Source organism: Amblyomma americanum, chromosome 6 (assembly GCF_052857255.1).
Source record: "Amblyomma americanum isolate KBUSLIRL-KWMA chromosome 6, ASM5285725v1, whole genome shotgun sequence".
In the NCBI taxonomy this organism is placed as follows: Eukaryota; Metazoa; Arthropoda; class Arachnida; order Ixodida; family Ixodidae; genus Amblyomma; species Amblyomma americanum.
This window is the reverse complement of record NC_135502.1, coordinates 86,268,528-86,286,108: the sequence shown is the minus strand read 5'-3', so window position 1 is coordinate 86,286,108 and position 17,581 is coordinate 86,268,528. Positions and strand designations below refer to the sequence as shown.

Below are 17,581 nucleotides of genomic sequence, written 5' to 3'. Positions count from 1 at the left end.
TTTAACTGTATCACCTGAGGAGCCTTGTATGACTCATTGTAATGATTTTTCACCATGGTTGCCTCTTGTTGGGATAATTACGGAGCTCATGCTAGCATCATGTTACTGTGCGAGCGAGTTCGCTGACTGTTAACCACCTTGAAGGAATTTATTTTTTCCCTTTTCAGAATGAATTCTGAAAACTTGTGCCCTGAAAATTATGCTGACATGAAAAATGTGACTACTGCAAACAGGTGCAGACACACCGTGAAAGACATATATGGGTACCATAATTATTGTCAGGGGCTGAAAACTTGTGCCCTGAAAATTATGCTGACATGAAAAATGTGACTACTGCAAACAGGTGCAGACACACCGTGAAAGACATATATGGGTACCATAATTATTGTCAGGGGCTAAATAATTCTAGTGCATATTAAGACAAGTATTCGGCACGTTTACGTAAAGAGTGTTTAGCTTTCGTTAATAAGTGCACGCACCTCAATAATGAACGGCGTCTTTTAGAGCAGACCGTTCTCGTGAAAATGTGAAGCAATCAAGGCTGGCGAAACTGCGAAGCCGGGAAGCAGGTGCAAGTGCAGCTCTCATTCCGCAATGCAAGTGTGTGAATGCCGTATTTTGCATCCATTTCAGCGTGTTCATGGGTATGAGTAATAGCCGCGGAAATGCGCCCTTAAGATTGCAAAATTATTTAGAGCGTAGAGTATTTGAATTCCTAGCTGTAAACCCTGTGATTGCCAGCAGATCAATATAGTAGATCAACGCAGATAGATGTAGTGAAATAATCGGGCTCTTCGAGAGATCTTCCACACTGCGTAATGGGGAGTTAGCTGGAAGCAACGTTCGTCAGAACTTTATTGTCGTCTTTTCCGGAAAGAAAAAAAAATTGGTTCTAAATGAGTTCTTTCCACGGTTGCCTCTACTGTTGATATAGGAGGAAGATCCTGACTATATTGATATCTGGTAAAATTTTGCAAATTTCGTAGTTCGTTCATGGTATGGAGAAGTTTTATGCCGAACTCCATAGCTGCATGTTCTGCCTACGCCTTCCTTCATCAGCTGGGTTACGCACTATACTGAGAGTAGGCACAGTGATCGCGCTGCGTGCCGTCGTTTTTAGTTTGTCGCCTTTCGGAGCATGAATTACAGCACCGGTGCGGTCCTGGAAAATATCCTCTTCCCTTGCGTAAACACAAAGACTTAACATGGCCTGCCCGCCTCCGTTGGGATTTCCGCGGAGCCCAATGTGCCATTAATTCCCGCTCCGTGTCCCGGTTCTCTAATTTCGTAAGGTCGAAATCCTATTCAGGGAGTAAATTAGGTTTTCCTGGCTCTCCGTGCAGACAGAGACACTGTGCTCGGCGCAACAAACCTGCAAAAAGCTTGAAGGATCAAGAAAAGATAAAGCCTGAAGGTCGTGCGCTCAGTACGAAGGATTCTGCATCTCTAAGGCCTGGAAATGCAAAAGCTCCAGCGTGCTTAGATTACATTGCGTGTTAACGCTCTTTTCTGCCGGCCTAGATTAAACCCCCAGCCGAAAGCGCACGGTGTATCCGGGGGACATAGAGCTTTGAAGCCTAACAGCACGAATGAACTTATCCTTTCAAAGTTTGTGTACATCTTAAGCTCCCCTTCAAGGATCTCATCTCCTTTCTTCGTCTTATTTCATCCTCCGACTCCCTACCTTTATCCGCACCTTGTTTAGCGTGGCTTATTAACATTTCCTCGGCCAAAGAAGTATGCCCAATTCTGTGCGATTGTCTACTTTTTTTTTATTAGGAATGAAATAAATGCAGTGGCAGACTTCATGGCAGCCTTTCTAATTGCGGTTTTCCATGATGTGCGCTGCGAAAGGAACACGAAGAATTATCTGTTATCGCGATGTCATGCATTGTGTTAACTCTGCAAAGCAGAATTTTTCTCTTCGCGGACGCGTGTCCTGCTCAGTACTATGTGCCAGACGCACTCGTGCAAGGCCTGGACATAATTTCCTAGATTTTGACCGGGGGCAGCCGTGACACAAGGCATTTTTCCGCCCAGTTTTTCTGACTAGAGTGGAAACCACACTCTGAGTATCGCGTTTCTGCGACAACTCGCATTCGAGGTATTAGCGCGGGCATGGTGCACCTTTTACTGTGTCCAATTTGCGATCTTATTGTCGGTATTTTTCATTTAATCGTGGTTGTTTACTCTATTGAATTCCAACCTATGTGCTCCGCAACTTGCTATCCGTTCCTTTGTGTTATTCTTTTTTTGTTTATTTCATTCCCACTTCTCAAAGTTCGAAAGGGCTTCTAGTATTCAAACATAAACACAAGAAACACAGACAAATGGGCAATCCCGTGCTTTCACACTTTCTATAAACATCAGTGGTTGACCCATAACCTTCGTGTTTCGCTCAACAAATACTACTCTATTTATGAATAGAGTGTCATGCAGCTGCATTCCTATTTTGCTAATATATGATTTCTACTGCAATTTTTGTTCTATTAGCAATATTTCATATTGAATTCTACATTGATGTTATTACTCTTGTTGTTTTGCTTTGCGTGAGATCTCTTTTTTTTGTGATATGCACCATGTATGCTAAAAGCTGTGTGTGTGCTATGGAAATAGTACAGATCAGTTTCATTTGTGAACTTTTTGAGTGAATGTTTATTTATCTCTTTTTTTGTAAACACACGCTACTGCCATGTATTGCGTCTCCTGGGGCTAGTCAAGCTAAAAGCTTTTAGTTCAGGAATAATAATAATAATTGGTTTTTGTGGAAAGGAAAATGGCGCAGTATCTGTCTCATATATCGTTGGACACCTGAACCGCGCCGTAAGGGAAGGGATAAGGGAGGGAGTGAAAGAAGAAAGGAAGAAGGAGGTGCCGTAGTGGAGGGCTCCGGAATAATTTCGACCACCTGGGGATCTTTAACGTTGTGACGTTCCTTGTGTGTGCTACGAGGTTCCGCGTTCGACGGCGCGGCGTAGACGGAGACCCAGATGACAGCGGCATCATCAATTACCCAGCCATGCTCTCTGAGAGTGACGACCAGAACGAAGGGGTTTAAGCCCAACCGGACCCAACCGGACCCGCCGCCGCCGCCGCGGGGAAACGGGCTTTATCCTCCCCAATTACCATGGCGGTTCCAGGGGAGGCCTCCCGAGCACATCCCAGGACAAGGGACCACTTTCCCGGCCGGTGACCCGAGGGAACTGTCAGCGGGCCAGAGCGCGCCTTACCTTGAGGAGCGAGTGTCAGTTGATGGATGGAGAGCGGAGGCCGGTGACCCGCGGGAACTGTCAGCGGGCCAGAGCGCGCCTTACCACAGCCGACGCTATGCGCTACCTCGAAGACAACCTTCTTTTCCTCGGACTCAACACGTGAGGGGGGCGAGACCATAAGTGCGGTGGTATGTTTGTGCGCCCAAGTGAAAGCCCTAGCCCCCCTCCTTCCCCTCAGGCGTGGGCGTCCTCACCCTAGGGAGTGTGGAGAAGAGGATATAAAAATCGACAAGCAGTACGGAAGAGGGACGCTCAGGACGACATCGTTCGCCAAGAGGGCCTTCAGCGCCGAAGCCCGACGGCGTGCAGCTTCTGCCATCAACCGCTAGAGCCCAACTCCGGAGCCACTGCATCGCCCCCATGAAGTCGTCGGCACGTAAGCTCGGTCGCCCCAGCCTCTGAATCTTAATCATGTATAATTATTGAATATATCTGTTTGTTTAAACTGAGCCATACGGTGTCTCTTTGCCTCTCCGTCCCGTGTGGACCTGCGCATTATGGGGGTCATCGCACTGGTGTCAGAAGTGGGGTCTCAAAAGCAAATGTCCTCTGAATGCTGTGACATTCATGACTTCAAAATTGTAATCAAAATTGAATCACGGGACTGATTGTGGTACTTTTACCCCCATTTGAGAGGCTTGAGGCACTGGAGGGCTTGAGAAAAAAAAATGTCTGTATCTGAGGGAGCTCCCACTCCCCAGCCGTCGCTCGGAGCAAGCATGCTGGCATTAGGAAGCGTCATTCCGACGTTTACGGGAGATAAGACAGGGGTTCCAATCTGCGATTTCTTTTCCATGCTAGAAGAGATTGGGAAAATGGGGGGATGGTCCGATGCTCAGATGCTGGGAATGGCGAGGTGTAAGATGGCAGGAGCTGCTCATGATTTTGCTTGGCGAGACGAAAAAGTAAAATCCACAAAATCATTTGCGGAATTTCAGAAGCTCGCGTTTGAGCATTTCGACACTGAACCACGTCACGTGCGGGTACAGAGGTTCCGTGACGCCGGACAGATGGTAGGAGAGGACGTGCGAACGTTTGCGTCGCGGCTTCAGCGCTTAGCGCGCGATAAGTTAAGCAGGGAGGAGGAAGGAGACCAGCTAAAGAAGAAATACGCGGAGGATATACTTAAAGAGGAAATGACCGCTTTGTTCGTGGCTGGTCTGCAAGACCCCGTGCGCCGGTTCGTGCTCTCGCGCAAGCCGAGCAATTTCGACCAAGCCGTGGAGGCCGCATTGGATGAGGAACGAAATGAGGCGTTAACGACAGCCGCAGCGAGAGTACGCGTCATAGAGAGAGCGGTGCTCAACCCTGAGGTTGCTCTCTTGACAGAGCGGTTAGATCGCTTAGAACAGCTGCTATCTCAGCAGGTAGAACGCCAGGTTGAAGCGCGCGCTCATCAGCGCCCATTCGCGGGAAACCGGAGACCGCCACAAAGCTACAGGCGCGCTATGCGAGATTTTGAAGAAATCGTATGCTTCGCTTGCCAGGGTCGCGGACACATCGCCAGGTTCTGCCAAAACGTGCGCCGTGGGGAGCCACAAAGAGAAGCAGGCGAGACACGCCCTAAGCAAGCCTACCGCGGGGCTCCAGATACCGAGACAAAAAACTAGTTAGTCCTCCCCAGCCTGAGGAGCGTGGAGAGGGAGCAGTGGATGATGAGGTGGTGGTAGTTTGTGTGGCCGACGAGGCATGCCCTGTTGTGCGTTGGAAGGTAAATGGTTGTTGCATGGGATTGTTGATAGATACGGGGTCAAAGGTGACATTGCCCAAGGATAGCAGTTTTAACACGCTTCGAAGGAAGGTTGACCGCGAGGTGTTGGAAGCGTCTGGTGGTATGGCAACCAAATTTGTAGGCATAACGGGGGATCCTCTTGGCATAAGTGGACTCTACCGGTTACACTTCTCTCTCGGCGGAATTGCATTGGAGCACCCCTGCTACGTATGCCCGGACACGGTGTCTCTGCCAAACGGAGTGTCAGGTATATTAGGGCAGGAGTTTTTGAGAAAAGGGAAGGTAGTAGTCTCATTCTCTGAGGAAGAGGTTAATGCGGGCGGCTCAAAAGTTCCGTTTTTGAACAGGAGAGGGGCTGAGATTCGCATTACCGATATTGACACCCGCCCAACAGTGGGATCATTGGAGAAGGTATATTCGCGGGTTGCCGTCAGGCTGGTCGACGAGGCGGTCGTCCTTCCTTGGTCGGAGCACATTTTGTACGCGTTTGTGCCTTCAGATGTAGAGAGCGGCGCCGTGGGAGTGCTTGAGCCGGTCGACTCTCTCAGCAATGGCCTGAAGGCAGCCGCGTGCCTCGTGACAGTTAATGACGCCCACAGAGTGCCCCTACGGGTGGTTAACTATAGCCAGCAGCCACTGAGCCGTCCCAAGAACAAAACATTAGCTTTCTTCACCTCTGCGATAGAGAAACGTGAGCCCACCGATACGGTACTCGCAACTGTAGAGCATGCTAGTCCTTCGGCTGCTCCAAAGGTGTCGTTCGATCTTTCTCACATAAAATCCAGAGAGAGGGAGGCTCTGGCTGGTTTGCTGAACGACTACTCGGAGGTATTCGCCGCGTCCAACCTGGATTTGGGCTGCTGTGGCGTTATAAAGCACAGGATAGAAACCGGCACTTCATCGCCCGTTTACCAGCGTGCGTACAGGATTCCTTACTCCCAACGTGAGGAGATGGAGCGGCAGGTGCAGGACCTGATTGATCGCGGCATTGTCGAACACTCAAAGTCATCCTGGGGAGCACCAGCACTATTGGTGGAAAAGCCAGATGGCTCGTATCGATTGGTAGTGGACTACCGTAAAGTAAATGCCGTAACTCGCATCGATCCATACCCCATCCCCAATATACAGGAGACGCTTTCTCAGCTGGGCTCTGCCAGGTACTTCACGGTAGTGGACATGGCGGCGGGATTCTAGCAGATAGCAATGGATCCGGCAGATGCCGAGAAAACGGCATTCAACACGCCCTCAGGGCACTATGAATGGAAAAGAATGCCGATGGGTCTGGCCAACAGCCCTGCTGTCTGGCAGAGAACCGCTGATGTTATCCTGGCAGGTCTTCTGGGGAGGCTGTGCTTCGTGTATATGGATGACATAATCATATACAGTGACAGTTTTGAGAACCATTTGCGCGATATTGAGCAGGTTTTGGTGCGACTAAGAGGAGCGGGTCTCAAGCTGAAGCCCTCTAAGTGCCAATTCCTCAAAAACGAGGTGAAATACCTCGGGCACGTTGTTTCAGCTGACGGCGTGCGACCGGACCCTGAGAAACTAAGGTGTGTCTCGGATTTTCCATCACCGACTAGCGTCCGCCAGGTCCGGCAGTTTCTCGGCCTGATCGGTTACTACCGAAGGCACATAGAGGAGTTCGCCAAGCTCGCTAAGCCGCTCACCGCCTTAACAGCCAAAAATGTCGCCTTTCGTTGGGACGAAAACGCGGAGGATGCTTTTGGGGCCCTGAAAAGGAAGCTAATGAGTGCACCGCTGTTGCGCCACCCGGATTTTAATTTGCCCTTCGTTATGGCCACAGATGCGTCAAAGTTCGCAGTTGGTGCCGTGCTATCTCAGGTTATCGAGGGCAAAGAACATCCCATTGCTTTTGCTAGCCGACAGCTGAGCCCCACTGAGCAAAAGTACGGAGCTACGGAAAGGGAGTGCCTCGCCGTTGTCTGGGCAGTAAAGCACTTCAGATGCTACCTTTACGGCCGCAAATTCAAGCTAGTCACAGACTGCCATCCTCTGAAATGGGTGATGAGTGTCAGGGACCCTAGCTCGCGACTCGCTAGATGGAATCTACACCTGCAGGAATACTGCTTTGAAGTTGAGCACAAGTCAGGAAAGACACATCTGAATGCTGATGCACTCAGCCGCACAGCTGCCGTGGCAGCTATAGATGAGTTTGTCCCCGTAGTCGACCCCGCCGAATTACGCACAGAGCAGTGCAAAGATCCTGACCTGAAGCGAATAATCGAAAGCTTAGAGGGCGCACCATCTCACCCCGAACAGCTAGGTTATTTCATTGGCAAAGACGGCACCCTGTGTCGGCGCACGAGGCCAACCAGTTAAGGGAGACCAGAGAAAACCGCTTAGGAGAGAGTCGTCATACCTCGGTCGTGGACAGAAAGGGTTCTTCGCGCGTTTCACGATGCGCCATGCGCCGGTCATTTTGGCGTAGCGAAGACACGCAGGCGTGTGGACCGTTTGTACTTTTGGAGTGGCATGCGACAGGACGTTAGAGACTACTGTGCGAAGTGTCATTCCTGTCTCGAAAGAAAAACACCCAAGGGACGAAGACCAGCTCCAATTCAGCCGTTCTCTGAGGTTTCGGCTCCCTTCGAGCGGACAGGTATGGACATAATGGGCCCATTGCCCACGACCACTTCCGGAAACAAGGACATTTTAGTATTTGTCGATCACCTTTCAAAATACGCGGAAGCGGTAGCACTCCCAGATCAGAAGGCAGACACGGTTGCAAGAGCATTTGTCGAACAGATCGTGCTCCGACATGGACCCCCGAGGCAACTCTTGACAGATCGGGGAACGAACTTCGTGTCGCAGCTAATGAGGAGAGTTTGCGAGCTGCTTAAGATCGCTAAGAAGCAGACAACACCGTACCATCCGGCTTACAACGGCGCGGTGGAGCGACTGAACCAAACCGTGGCCGGGTTCCTGTCGCATTTTGTTTCGCGCGACCAGCGGGACTGGGACTTGTGGCTCCCGTATGCAATGTTTGCCTACAATTCCGCAGCACACGAGAGCACGGGCGAATCGCCATTCTTTCTTCTCTACGGCCGAGACCCGGACCAGCCTAGTGAAGTGCCAGAGGGCCCCCGTCGTGTCCCATACGCTTCACTGGACGACTATAAGGTTGGGCTAGAATCGCGCTTGCAAGTGGCGAGGGACATCGCAAAGGAGGCCTTAAAGAAAGCGGCGAAGCGCAGGAAGGAGGTGCACGATCGCAGTGCTAGAGACGCGCTGTTTAATGTGGGGGACAGCGTGTACATTGAAAACTGCCAAAGGCAGATTGGGCTAGCTCGTAAGTTCCAGACGAAGTGGAGAGGACCGTGCGAGGTTGTCGAGAAGCTTTCTCCGGTAAACTTCAGAGTCCGAGACGTGAAGCGGCGCTTGATAAGGATACACGCAAATCGCCTCACGTCGGCACCGGTTCAGTATTCACGAAATGAGGAAAGGGAAAGCGCGGATTTTGATGGGGACAGAAGTGAAGCGGAGCGCGCAGATAGTTCGCAAGAAACGCCCTCTCCTGCATTTGTTCGGCAGGCGCCAGAGGTGACGGCCGGAATGCCACCGGATTTACTTCATGCATTGCTAGAAGAAGAAGCGCGCGAGGTTGCCGCGCAGATAACGCCAGGAGAGGCTCCTGCCACGAGCCCTCGCGAGTCCCAAAGCAGACAAAGGGTCACAGACTTACTTAGTATGACTCATGAAGGCCGATATCCGCTGCGAAATCGCAAAGCTAAGTCGGAATAATGGCGTAAACAGAGCGGAGTTGTGAACTGGTTAGAATTGTGTAATGCCGCAGCTCATAATATTGCTATGTGCTTATGTGTTAAGTTATCGGAGTTGGTAGTTAAACCTTTCTGTCATTAAGTAACACCTTCACAGGAGAGCATGCGGAGCGCATGCAGAACCTGCCCTACTTCCTTTCGTTATCTATATTTTTGTCTGTGCCGTGATCGTGCTAGAAGTGGGAGCTCCTTTGTAACTGTGGTAAATTTATTTCGTCCAGTTTGGACTAGAAAGGAGAGGCTTGGGTTCTGAGTTTCATGTTTATCTGTAAAAGAAGATCAGTGCTGCCCCCGGAGACGCCAGTTATGACAGCGGAGGCATATGGTGTTGTGCAGTGGTGTTGAGTGCAGCGAAAAGTGTTTTGTCGGACGCACTGTGCGAGGCGATTCAGAAAGACAAGGGGAGCCGCATGGACTCAAATGTTCGGAGAACATTCTTCTGGAGGGTGAGCGAGTGTGACGTTCCTTGTGTGTGCTACGAGGTTCCACGTTCGACGGCGCGGCGCGGACGGAGACCCAGATGACAGCGGCATCATCAATTACCCAGCCATGCTCTCTGAGAGTGACGACCAGAACGAAGGGGTTTAAGCCCAACCGGACCCAACCGGACCCGCCGCCGCCGCCGCGGGGAAACGGGCTTTATCCTCCCCAATTACCGTGGCGATTCCAGGGGAGGCCTCCCGAGCACATCCCAGGACAAGGGACCACTTTCCCGGCCGGTGACCCGAGGGAACTGTCAGCGGGCCAGAGCGCGCCTTACCTTGAGGAGCGAGTGTCAGTTGATGGATGGAGAGCGGAGGCCGGTGACCCGCGGGAACTGTCAGCGGGCCAGAGCGCGCCTTACCACAGCCGACGCTATGCGCTACCTCGAAGACAACCTTCTTTCCCTCGGACTCAACACGTGAGGGGGGCGAGACCATAAGTGCGGTGGTATGTTTGTGCGCCCAAGTGAAAGCCCTAGCCCCCCTCCTTCCCCTCCGGCGTGGGCGTCCTCACCCTAGGGAGTGTGGAGAAGAGGATATAAAAATCGACAAGCAGTACGGAAGAGGGACGCTCAGGACGACATCGTTCGCCAAGAGGGCCTTCAGCGCCGAAGCCCGACGGCGTGCAGCTTCTGCCAGCAACCGCTCGAGCCCAACTCCGGAGCCACTGCATCGCCCCCATGAAGTCGTCGGCACGTAAGCTCGGACGCCCCAGCCTCTGAATCTTAATCATGTATAATTATTGAATATATCTGTTTGTTTAAACTGAGCCATACGGTGTCTCTTTGCCTCTCCGTCCCGTGTGGACCTGCGCATTATGGGGGTCATCGCAACGTGCACTGACATCGCACAGCGTTTTTCCTCCATAAAAACGCAGCCGCCGCGGTCGGGTTCGAACCCGGGAACTCCGGATCAGTAGTCGAGCGCCCTAACCACTGAGCCACCGCGGCGAGACCTTTCCAATTTCTGGAAATATATAAAATATGTATGTATGTATGTATGTATGTATGTATGTATGTATGTATGTATGTATGTATGTGTGTGTGTGTGTGTGTGTGTGTGTGTGTGTGTGTGTGTGTGTGTGTGTGTGTGTGTGTGTGTGTGTGTGTATGTGTGTATCTATGTATGTATGTATGTATGTATGTATGTATGCATGCATGCATGAATGTATGTATGTATGTATGTATGTATGTATGTATGTATGTATGTATGTATGTATGTATGTATGTATGTATGTATGTATGTATGTATGTATGTATGTATGTATGTATGTATGTATGTATGTATGTATGTATGTATGTATGTATGTATGTATGTATGTATGTATGTATGTATGTATGTATTTTAAATAACAAATAAATATTGGGCAGATAACGTCTGAATGACGCGACGGCTGGCGGGGCCCATCCTTAGTAAAACACGCTGGTAGGATACCTTATAGAGAGACGTCATGCTACTCCCCTAGGTTCTTCCTGTAAATAGTAAAAGAGGAGATGAATGCATGTACAGCAATGCGGTGTGGCACTCGACTGCAATTACCTGACCGACGTTTGGAAGGAGCTCTCGCCTGGCCTGCTTACCTCTTATTCCTTTACGGTCCGCAGACAAACCCCTGGTTTCGCTCCGATTGGGCCAGAACCTCCGGGAGGACGACATTCGAGAGGGCCGCGACGTGTACCTCGACTGCGAGGTGGACTCCAACCCGCCAGCCAGCGAGGTGACGTGGCTCTTCGAAGGCACCGAGGTCACCACCAACACCAGTGCCGGCGTCATAGTGAGCAGCCAGTCGCTGGTGCTGCAGAAAGTGCACCGTCTGCGGCGGGGCCGCTACAAATGCATCGCCATGAACAGGGAGGGCCACGGCACCAGCAACGTGTTCATGCTGCGCATCAAGTGTGAGTCACTAGCCGTGACAGATATAGAGACAGGGTGAACAAAGCTTCGGCGTTAGTGGTCTTCGCAGTTACATAATAGTGAAGTTCAACTTCAGTTAAATACAACTGATTGAATCGCACCTAGCGCTAAAACAATGGCACAGTCCTTGATAGTGGGCGGAACTTGCTCTAGGCTTGGATTTTAATTAGCAATCTCACTGTCTATATGCATCGACATCGCTTCCTGAACGAATGCAACTAAGAACGCGCATCGCTTTCGCAGAAAACGTGCCCCAAAGCAGCCAAAGAAGCACCTTTGGTTTTAACGACAACAATGCTCAATATAATGCTAGAATTTTTCTTCACTCATTCAAACCATATATCTCACCAGTGCAGTAGAACAGTACACTGCGAGTCCTCAAGGAGTAGATCACATTCAGGATTGACTGCGTTCCTGCCCTTGCTTCTCTGGCAGACTTATTTTTCGCTAACACATTCTAATACAACTAAAGAAGGCTTCAGAAATGAGCCGAACTCGGCCCTAAAACTAAAATGCATTCACTCGTGACCTAAAGGCATTAAAAAGGCACGCTGCATCGATATGTGAGTCTTTCGGTACTGAATTTATATGTCAGCGTAGTGTGTCTGTTTATTTCCAATACGTCGGAAGGCGCAGCTGCTAGATTAAGGAAAAACGTTGCAGCTACATTTGGCCCGCTCGTGCTGTGATGCGAGAGCCTCAGTGATAAAGAGTCATAAAGCGACCATTCTGGCCAAAACAAACAAGTGCAACAGCTTACACTGGAGAGTTATTCTGCAGAGTAGTAGTATTAAGTGGTTTTATTAAAAATAATCGTAAAAAGGAAGAAAAAAATTTTTGCTAGCCCCGACATCTGCCATCGATACCGAAGCACCTTAGCTGGGGCAGCGGGAATAAAGGATATTAGGCAGAATGGAGAAATGAAATGAAAAAGGTGAGAGGACAGGAAGAGAGGATAGGGGGAGAGGTAATATAGACAAACTATTTACACAATAAGAAATACGTACAGGTTGTGCGCGCGAATAGTTCGAGATGGAGCAATAAAAACACACGAGGACAGCACTATGTTGATTACAACTGGAGTGGGGCGCCCAGTTGTTAATCGGTCAAGGTAGCACGTACGTAGCATTCGGTCACTGCGCGTAACCACATGGCGGAGAACAGACGGGACGTCAGAACAGACGGGACGTCAGGCCCGTCAGGCCCGTCTGTTCGAGGAATGCACTTAGGCTCCCCAAGGTTCGCTCACTGGTGCGCGCACTGCCATGTGGACATAATAGCGTTTTCAAGAAGTCTAATAGTATGCCCAGCGCCCTAGAGGCTTCAAACATATCGCGACGTATATCGGCGAACGTGGCACAGCGAAGGAGCAGGTGCTTCAGTGTTTCCACTGCGCCGCATCCGTCACACACATCGCGATTCCGTGACGCTCTTGTCGTTCCGCGGGCCACACGCAATCAATGCGCGCGCGGAGGATCATTGCGCGCTGTAGAGAATGCGAGATGCGTTTTCGTGAGGTTCTCCGTTTTCTGTGTAACTCCGCCCGGCAATTTTAAACCATCGAACCTTTCAGGCCAAGTAAATTTGGACAGAGGTTTCTAATTTGGAAGGCTGCCACCGCGTGCCGTTTGGCGCTGAACGCTCAGAAGCACCACGTGAATTTCAAACGTTCGGTACACCCCATTCATTTTCTATAGCCGTGGGAAATAGCTGTGGGGGGCACACGAACCACTTTAGAGTCCAGGCTTCCCGAGGAGAAGTAATAGTCGGTTATGATAATCATTACATTCGTGCAAAATTGGGCGGGATTTTTCAGTTTTCTCCAGATAACAGGTTTAAAATATCCCATTCATTTACGAGGTGTTCGCTACTGGCAGCCAGCAGATGACGCCAGTTGCAGATGTCACGAAAGCTGGGCATGTAGAGTTACCCTGCGACACAAATCAAGTTCCAACTGGACAGAGAGTGGTGCAATCTCCCAATATGTGAAGGCGTCGCTTTCAAGGAGGCACTTATTCACTGACGCCAGACATACGTGTGCAATATTACCGTTGAGAAAACAAGAAAGCGAATTAATTACTGCGGTCACCATTTGAAGCCAATGCATCATCAGCAAAAACTGTCAATCGATTTTTGCGTTGTCGAAGGTACGAAGAGCTAGAAGCCTTCGCAATTAAAAGTAATGCGTGCGTGATATAAATACGCGTTGATTTGTTTGGTTGCAGCCACTCACGATACTCATGCACTGCATGCAGTTCGATAATCGTGCAGCCGATGCGGGCATGGACAGTTATTTGCTTTCGTTTTCCAGCTCTTTCTAACGCATGTGGTTTGGAAGCAAGCTGGCAGAAGCATCAGAGCCACACAAAGCAACCAAACGGCGTCTTCACTCGATATTCATCTACTTTTACTTCTTTTTTTCTTTCATAAAGTAAAGCCAGATGGCAATACGCCGCTTAGCAAACAAAACGAACATACGATGCATTTGTAACGAAACGCCTACATGGTGTGCGCGTAACTTTCAGGAGGCATGTGATGCAAATACAGCATAAGCGAAGACCACGGAGCATTTTGTTGGTGATGCAGTTGCGTAAAATTCACTGCGACAGAGGAGTCCTGCAAAGAAGAAGGCTGGTGAAAACGGCATTTTCGCGGATGTTTACCCGCGTGACATTTTAAACATGTACGTACATAGGCGTCGTTGCAAGTTAACAAAGCACCCATGCTTCATCTTCGTATAAATATGTTGCAGGCATGCCTGTCAATGACGCGACAAATCTTTTTAATTGTTTTAATTTGCAGGTGCAAGGTACACAAAAAGTCAGCAAATGAAAAAGGAAGCTGGGAGAATAAATATAACAGGGTCATGAAGCACGTGCCATGACGGTCTGGTCTAACGTATGCATTCCCGTGCGCAATATCTTAGAAAAAATTACATTACAAAACTACGTATAAAATTACAAAAAGGCTGTGCTATTAGCTGCCTGTACCAGAGTCGTTCAAGAGGTATCATGTACCGAATAAAAATAAGGAATTACTACGAGCCGCGTCAGGTAGACATGAGGAGCTCACCGCTTGGCAGTAGGCCTGTTTGTGTGACTGCTCGCACAACGCTTGCTTCTTTAATTGCTTCAAATCTAAACATTCTTAAACACATGATGGTTTCCTTATTGCCTTTCTGTGTTATTATTTTACAGATTCTATCACAAGCTGTTATTGGCGCAGTACACTAATGACGTAAAATACTACTTAAGCGTGACATTTAGAGACAGTGTCGATACCGTACAAAAAGAGTGTGTCTTGTTAGGCGAGTTGGTGACTTAATATCAACAAAGGGTACTGCGTCGATATCAACACCTTAAATGCGCTCATTTACTGGAGAAATAAAACAGAAAAGAGAAAACAATCAGGAGTTGTTCTGTCTAGACGTTTCCATTCTACAGCATGGAAGAGGCTGCAGTACGCATAAATTAACAAAAATAAGACGCATCAATCTTGTTCTGGAAGACGCACACAAGAGTGTAGTAAAACGTGGCGCTTCCGTTACTCCACTTCTGCAACTGTCTTGCAATGGGCCGCGGTAGCGTATTGGCTTTGGCGTTTGCCTGCAGGCCTGAAGGTCTCGGTATCTAATGCAGGCCCCAGCGGCAGCTTTTAAGTGGAGTCTAAATGCAAAGACTGTCGTGTTCTTTACTCCCGTGTACGTAAAATAACCCCAAAGGCCGTATTTATAAGCTGTCCATTTTCCATTGTCCATTTCGCATCAATTTGGTCCTGTGTGATTGGTCACTCAAGGAGCTGTGGGAAGCGGCTTTCAAGGAGCTGTGGGACGCGAACTGGTCCTTGGGTAATTGGTAACCGGACCTCACTATTGGCTGCTACTGGCTGTGATGTGCAGCCTGTGATGTACAGGTTGGGATGTGGCTGATGTGATGTGCAGCCAATGGTGAGGTGCACCGCAGCAATATGTCAACAGCAGGGGAGCGCGGACCTGACCACCGGCTACCATTGGCTGCGATATGCAGCCATTTGTGAGGTCCGGTCACGAACCACCCAATTACCGGGTAGCTTCCCACGGACGCTCGGAAGCCGCGGGCATATCTGAGTGACGAATGAAAGATGACCAAATGGACAACGGAAAAGGAACAGCTTATGAAACACGGCTCCAGGTGGTCGAAATTAATTTGAAGCCCTCCAGTACAACGTTCTTTATAGCCCGTGTGAAGCATTGGGACGTTAAACACCCCGTTACAAACGATACCAAAAAACCTCTTTTCCGCCGCTTGCGAATTTAGGCTCGCAATACAAATATGAAAAATTAACCATGCCCATAAAGGCCGGGGATAGGTCCGCATTTTAATAGGACTTATTTGGAGCACAAGCAGTAATAATATTTTTGCTCACATTTTCGTGAGTAAAACACTGCACGTAGTCGATGGGTCTTGGCTTTTGGCATTAATTTTCTTTCTTTTTTTTTCACTCCAGAATGGCAACCGTTACTCCCAGCCATTAACCGCGATAGGCATAAAAGAGGTCTTCTTTGGGACAAACAGCTTCGTTTCCAAATGCCGTTGCTGAGTACGACAGTACAAGCGAGGGAATGTCAGTGGCGAAAGTCCGGCTCTCGTCGCCCTGTATAAAAGGCTCAAACTTAACCGACGATGGGCAGGGGGACCAGCGGTTTTAGGATCCATAAAATAAAAGGCAGCTCTGAGCAAGCGGCCAAGCAGCGCCTCTCTGGGAGGCACGAAAACATCGCGCTCAGTCTCGCAAAACGACGCGATATAAGCACGGTCGAAGTCGTTGCCGCTGCTAACTGCCTTGATGGGCCACTTTGTGCTCGGAATACGCCGATTATGTAACGACAGCATTGTAAACTAACTCAGCGCGTCCACTTAAGAGCTCAAAGCTAATGTGTTTAGCTTGTTTTTCTATCTTTTTGGAACGCTTTTTGTAGATCTTCGCGTTTCTTTGTTTCTTTTCATTTGTTTCCTTTTTTGGCACTGCCCTTTTTATTGCCGTTTGTGCGTTTTCCCAGAATTTTTTTAAGCTATTGCGAGCCGCGAAGTTTTGTAATTATAGGCAGGCGCATATCGAAAAACAGTTAGTTCTTTTAGGTAAGAAGCACTGCAGAGATAGAATGCCGCCGTGTTATAGGGCTGTGCCAGAATGACCAAAATGCCTATATTTTGTTGATTACGTGATCATAATCACCAGTGAAAGCATTGGCACCAATTGCTGCTACCCAAAACATGCGAAGCCAACTGCGAGGTATGCTGTCTCTATGACCAAACTTAAACTCCGTGGTGCCTGCTACTTTTTCGAGCTTAGTGCTCACTGAAAAATAAATTTTTTAGACGTGTACACGTGCTTATGCAAGAGTCTAAAGGGGAACTAAAGCGCAGTCGCTTTGCGATGTCTTTGGAGCACGCATTGTCTAAAAAAGAATTCAAATGAAAGGAAGTGAAGTGATAAAGGCTTCCAGGACGTTGTTCTTGAGAATCCTGGCATAACCAAATATTGCTAAAAGAGCTCAAGGAGAGATCAAGTCCTTGTTTCTTGTACATTAATTTTAATGGAGAGGCAACTTTGGAGCAAGGCACTCTTTTGGAAATATAAAATTACGGTCCATTGATGGGATGCGTTGCAAAATCTTTCTTTTAAAGTTTTTCCGTCAACAGCAACGAGTAGTCTATACTTCCATAGAAAAGCAATGTGGAACGTTTTTGACGACAGCAAGAACGTTAATTGAAAGAAAATTCAAGCCTGCCGACGGGATATTAGTAAATGTATTGATTGGTATAGTGGAACTTAGAATGTATGAAATAATTGCGTTAATAAACAACTTCCGGTTGAAAACTGCGCTAGTCCAGAGTTTCTGGTTAAGATTATATGAACATTCCCTTTCGCACGTGGTGCAGCAGTGATCGCTTGTGGCCTGAAATTTACCATTACAGTGCGCACCGAGGGTTTTCTTAGCAGCAGTGTGAGCTTAGTTTCCATATCTGCAATAGTGCCAGAGATTTGACGAAGTCACTACTAGTGCATTTCTTCTTCTTACAACTTGCCCTCCCTCGCTAAAGCTGCCACCGACAATAATGGTCCTATATTTTTTTATTTCCATCCCGACGCGCAGCTTCGTTAAGAATTACTAGTGTTTATGAGTTTATGATACGATAAATGGGGTCGAGCAAATTGAATGTTACCTAAAAGTCTCCTCCAGGCATTTTTCGCAATAGAACCTTTTTTTCTTTAAACTCATTGCTCATTTTAGTGTTGCCATGCGTTATAATAAATTACGGTACGTGTTCTTGGTGTGGCTCCAGCAGCTTCCCGAGTAGAGACAGCCCGCTTTCAAGTGTTGTCGATCGCAAAACT

General features: G+C 48.7%; 1 protein-coding gene across 1 annotated transcript in view; it reads left to right on the top strand.

Moving 5' to 3' along the window:
- Positions 1 to 17,581, top strand: part of LOC144093809 (protein turtle homolog A-like) — a 208,636-nt gene that overhangs the window by 162,264 nt on the left and 28,791 nt on the right. The window contains exon 6 of the mRNA XM_077627515.1: positions 10,894 to 11,184. Within this exon, the coding sequence (XP_077483641.1) occupies positions 10,894 to 11,184 (291 nt within the window). The remainder of the gene's footprint in view (positions 1 to 10,893; positions 11,185 to 17,581) is intronic.